Source organism: Hibiscus syriacus, unplaced genomic scaffold, assembly GCF_006381635.1.
Source record: "Hibiscus syriacus cultivar Baekdansim isolate YM2019G1 unplaced genomic scaffold, ASM638163v2 tig00110387_pilon, whole genome shotgun sequence".
Lineage (NCBI taxonomy): Eukaryota > Viridiplantae > Streptophyta > Magnoliopsida > Malvales > Malvaceae > Hibiscus > Hibiscus syriacus.
In genome coordinates, this window is record NW_024062717.1 from 6,158,391 (window position 1) to 6,163,058 (window position 4,668).

General features: G+C 35.8%; 1 protein-coding gene across 1 annotated transcript; it reads left to right on the forward strand.

Moving 5' to 3' along the window:
* The first annotated feature begins 3,437 nt into the window (after positions 1–3,437).
* LOC120122753 (PLASMODESMATA CALLOSE-BINDING PROTEIN 3-like) lies at positions 3,438–4,072 on the forward strand. The gene is made up of 3 exons (XM_039141857.1): positions 3,438–3,564; positions 3,636–3,666; positions 3,832–4,072. Exons 1-3 carry the CDS (start codon positions 3,438–3,440, stop codon positions 4,070–4,072), a joined length of 399 nt encoding a protein of 132 aa, XP_038997788.1.
* Positions 4,073–4,668: the final 596 nt, after the last annotated feature.

Consider the following 4,668-nt stretch of genomic DNA (forward strand, 5'->3'; position numbering starts at 1 on the left):
TTTAGGCCAATATATTACTATTGACCCCGCAATTATAGCTTCACGTTTTGGATTAGATGATGATGAGTTATATAATTAAAATGAAACTATAGATTATCCCTATGTTCCAAATGCTAGTGTTAGTACTCTATGATCTCATCACAATCATTTTCGTCATCTGATGATCTCTTGGTGGTTTAGACCATCCGGAGGTAAGTACTTCACTCTTCGTATTAGGGATTTGTGGTTTTTAAACTTGATATATATATTGATTTGATTTGAATTTTCACTTTGAGCTTAATATTTATTAATTATTTTGCATCAATGTCATATTAGTTGCATTATGACCAATTATGCCATTTCACATTTGATTATGAATATTGATTATGAAACTAATGGCTAACGTTTCTATTGATTGTGATCTTAGCAGTTTAAGTTATATTACTAATCAATTTGCTAAATGTTTTTCACAACCTTGTTTAAATTTTTGAGCCTTTTTGATTTAACAAAAAGGGGGAGAAATGTCAAGTATTACAATGTTTTAAATGTTTTAAAAGGGAGAAGTGTTATAGTAAGGGGGAGTAATTTTTCAAAATTGATTTCAATTTTTTTTTTAAATTTTTTTAAAATAACACAAATGTTTTGTTATATGAAAAATGGGGAGATTGTTGAAAACATTTTTGTGTTTCGATATAACAAATTAAGTTTAAATGAATTTTAAGATTTTACAAATGATTTTCTAAGTATATTAGATTTAATTAATCGAATTTCAAATTATTACTCCAAGTCTTTCAAGTTCAAATTCAGACCTTACTAAATGTGTAAAATTGTGTTTTATACTTAATATATTTTTGAAACAATTTTCACAAAGTATTTTGAACCAAAATCAAGCCTAAAATCAATTTTTCAGAGTGATGCACCAATCCATGCATCGATGCACCATGAATTAAATTGAACATCAAATCCATTTTATGCATCGATGCACATACCATGCATCGATGCACTGAGGATTTTATGAAAACATCGAATGCATTTGATGCATCGATGCACCAGCTATGCATCGATGCACTCTGGCTATTTTGAAATATCGAATGCACTTGATGCATCAATGCACTTTTAGTGCACCGATGCACTAAGGGTCCAACAGTAAAAATATTTAAATTTTACACTGATGCACCGATGCACAATGGGTATGCATCGATGCACTAACGCTCCCAACTGAATTTATTAATTGTTTTCACACTTAAACGGCTATATTGACTCCACTAAGCATCCCCAACGTTCAGAATCATTTGAAGGTATATTTAAACAAGCTTAGAAGCCATTGATCAAAAACAAGAAACAACAATCAACAAGAATCAAGAGAGAATCAAAGAGAAAGCATCAAACCTCAAGTTTGAGCATTTTCAAGCCTATTTCATTCAATATTCATTTTTGCTGTCAAGAACATTTATTGTGCTCAATTGTATTATTCTTGAGTGTTCTTTCTTTGTTCTAGAATTATGCAAACATCTTGTCTTGTGATGATTTTCTTGTAAGTTTGCAAAATTTGTATTGTTCTCTTTGGGAGAAAGTGTTCTCAAGAATTTGGGGTATATTCTTGAGGGAGTTGTAAGGTTACTCTTTGTCCTCAAAAGAAAGACAAATTAGTGAATTTGTGGAAAATCCTTAGTGTGGATAGCTAAGGTAGTGGAAGTAGACTTTGGTTGAGAAAGTCGAACCACTCTAAATCGATGTGCAATTACTTTTAATTTTCTGCAAAAGCTTCCACCAAAATTTTAATTTCCAATTCACCCCCTCTTGGTCGATTCCATCGATCGATTAACTCAACAAAACCAGAATCAAATATAAACAAAAATGATATAATACATAGGATAATGACTAAAATATAAAAGTGAAAAGATAAAGGCTCAAAGTCAAATAAAATGAAACTTCATTCATTACAGAGAATGAGGGACCTGAAGTGGGATTTACCCCTAACCAAAAAACACGGGGAAGGAGGACGACGAAGCTACGTCATTTTGCTTGGGATATTTAAGTCCCAAACCTACGCCTAAACCCCCATTCCCCTCATTTATTCCCTTTACCTCAAAAACAGAGAGAGAGAGTCTCTAAAAACTCTCTCAAGTTTCCTTCATCGGTGAAGGAATAGCTGCCCTACATCGACGGTGGCCACAGCGGCTCACAGCAGAGCCCACAGTGGTCGGAGAGGAAAAAAACTCCCAAACACTCATCTCCTAGTTCTTTACCTAAATCCCACACTAGTTTAACCTAAAACAAGCCCAATAGCCTTAGATCTATGATTTACCTCACAGAAATAACGAGACTTCGGTGACCTTTTGGGCTTCCAGAGTTTACAACCGACCAAGGTATGTTTCCATCTTTGGTATTTTTCTTTCTTTCCATATTTGGTTTAAATGTGATCTATTCTCTCAGTTTCTTTTTTGCTCTTTTAGGTTCGTGGTTTTCCTCTATTTTTTTCTTTTTCATCCTCTTTCTTTTCAAACCCCAAATAATCCCTAATATCTCTCTGATTTTTCTCTCTCTCAAAACCCCCGATCTTCAAATCACTCTCTTGCTTCCTTTATTTGCATGTGATGGCTTGATAATATTGGCCTTTGGCTTCCAAGAAATCAGAGGATGTGACAGCCTCCCCTATCTCTATCTTGATTTTCTTGCATTTTTTTATTTGGATTGTGATAGATTGTTGATTGCTTGATGTTTGGTCACTATAGGTAATAGCGGCGGTGTCAAAGGTGGTCGGTGCTGGTAGCAACAAAGGACGGAGGTGACAGAAGCAACTACCTAGGGTTATGATGAAACCCTAGGTAGAATCGAGTCGGGTAAGCTTGGCGGTTTGGGTCAGATCTGCTGAGTGGTTTTGGGTTGGATCTAGGTCATCCGGGTTTGGGCTTCACTTGTATATAGGCTTCAGGTAAGATGGGTTTGAGTGTTGTAATTGGACTGTATGTGACCTGCATAAAAAAGTAATAATAATAATAAATAATCTTTTTGTAAACCTGGACAAAAACGGGTGTCTACAAATACGTTGCACATATTGATAGGATGATATTGCGTGATTCTATTAGGCTTGTCAACCTTGGGAATTGACACTACGTGTGTATGATTAGGGGTGTAAACGAGCCGAGTCGAGCTCGAGTATTGCTTAGCTCGACTCGAACTCGAAAACTTTAAATGTAGGCTCGACTCGACTTTAAAACTCGCGAGCCTAAAATTTTCAAGCTCGACTCAAACTCGAAAGATAATATTGAAACTCGACTCGAACTCGAAAAAGCTCAAACTCAAAAAAATTCTAGAGCTCGATTGAAGCTCGAGACTCAAGCTCGATTTTGGGCTCGATTCAAGCTCGAATTGCCCCAAGCGTAAATATGTTTTAAACATGTATATCCCTCTCATTTGATAACAGACTCAGGGATTCTAGAGCTATTCACCTACCGATGGGATTTAGACTGTTGAAAGATCACTGCAACTACGCTGTCAATAGTTATTTCCAAAGGAAAGGTCAAGCTCAACATAGTTGTGATTTTTCAGGAACTACCGCTGTTAGCCCCAATCCTCCTCCAAGTAAGTCTCTAGAAATACTTTCTTTATTCTATTTTTGGGGTTTCCCTAACCTTTTTTTATCTAATTTACAGATGTTGCTTCAACTTGCAGTTTTCCCTCAAGGTATGCTTTCATAGAAGTTTTTCCCTCATGAATTATTCTCTCTGGTGTTTTCATACTTTCAATCTTTCTTTTGGGAAAAGCATCTTTGTTTATGCAAATGAGCTGCCATAATGTTGAAATTTCTAAAGTTATTTGTCTTTTTTGACATTACTTTTGGTTTTGCAGTAGCACAGGGGCAAACACAGGCACCACACCAAACGGGACAACCACCACAGGGTCAACCATCACTGGCTCAACCACAAGGATTCCAACCACCGTGTTTGGTGGTGCGGGGACAACATTGGGTCTGAAGGGGACTACAAGCATCAATGATCCAAGCAGTGTTGTGGGTCTCTTTACTAACAACTTGTTTTGCACTTTTGTTGCTACGATAACCCTCTGGATTTTAGGGTCATCTTGGCTTTGAATTGAAGAAAAAAGGGGGTTGAAAAGGGATTTTTGATGGGATTCTAGTGTAATATTAACCACTGGTCTGTGTTTAATGATGGGAGCATCTATTAGTGACAATGACAAATCCCCCACCACTGCCATCTTCTTCATCTTCTGTATATCTAGAGAGACTACTTTTTATTTTTAATGGAAATTTGTTTAATAAATTATATAAATGCACTTTGTTTATTTCAAGCTTTAACAAGTAAATGTACGTTGCATGGCTTTAAATTATACATAACACCAAAAGTAAATGATCGTTTAATTAACCTAAATTGTTTAATTAATGGTTCTATTAATTAACCAATTAAATAGAATGATTACAGATTTTTTAACACCCCTATATATATATCCCAACATCCAAACACTTCATCGTTCAATCAATTTCATGAACATGAACTTGAAGGTTTATGTCTTGGTGAGGAAGATGAGGAAACAATTATTTTAGGTCCATCGAATGAAGTGGCTCCAATCTCTCTCGATAATTGCCTTGTTGGACGTTTTCTCACGGCCAGTGGCATTAATTTTCAGGCTATGAGAGTTACATTATCAAATGTTTGCCACCCGATTGGT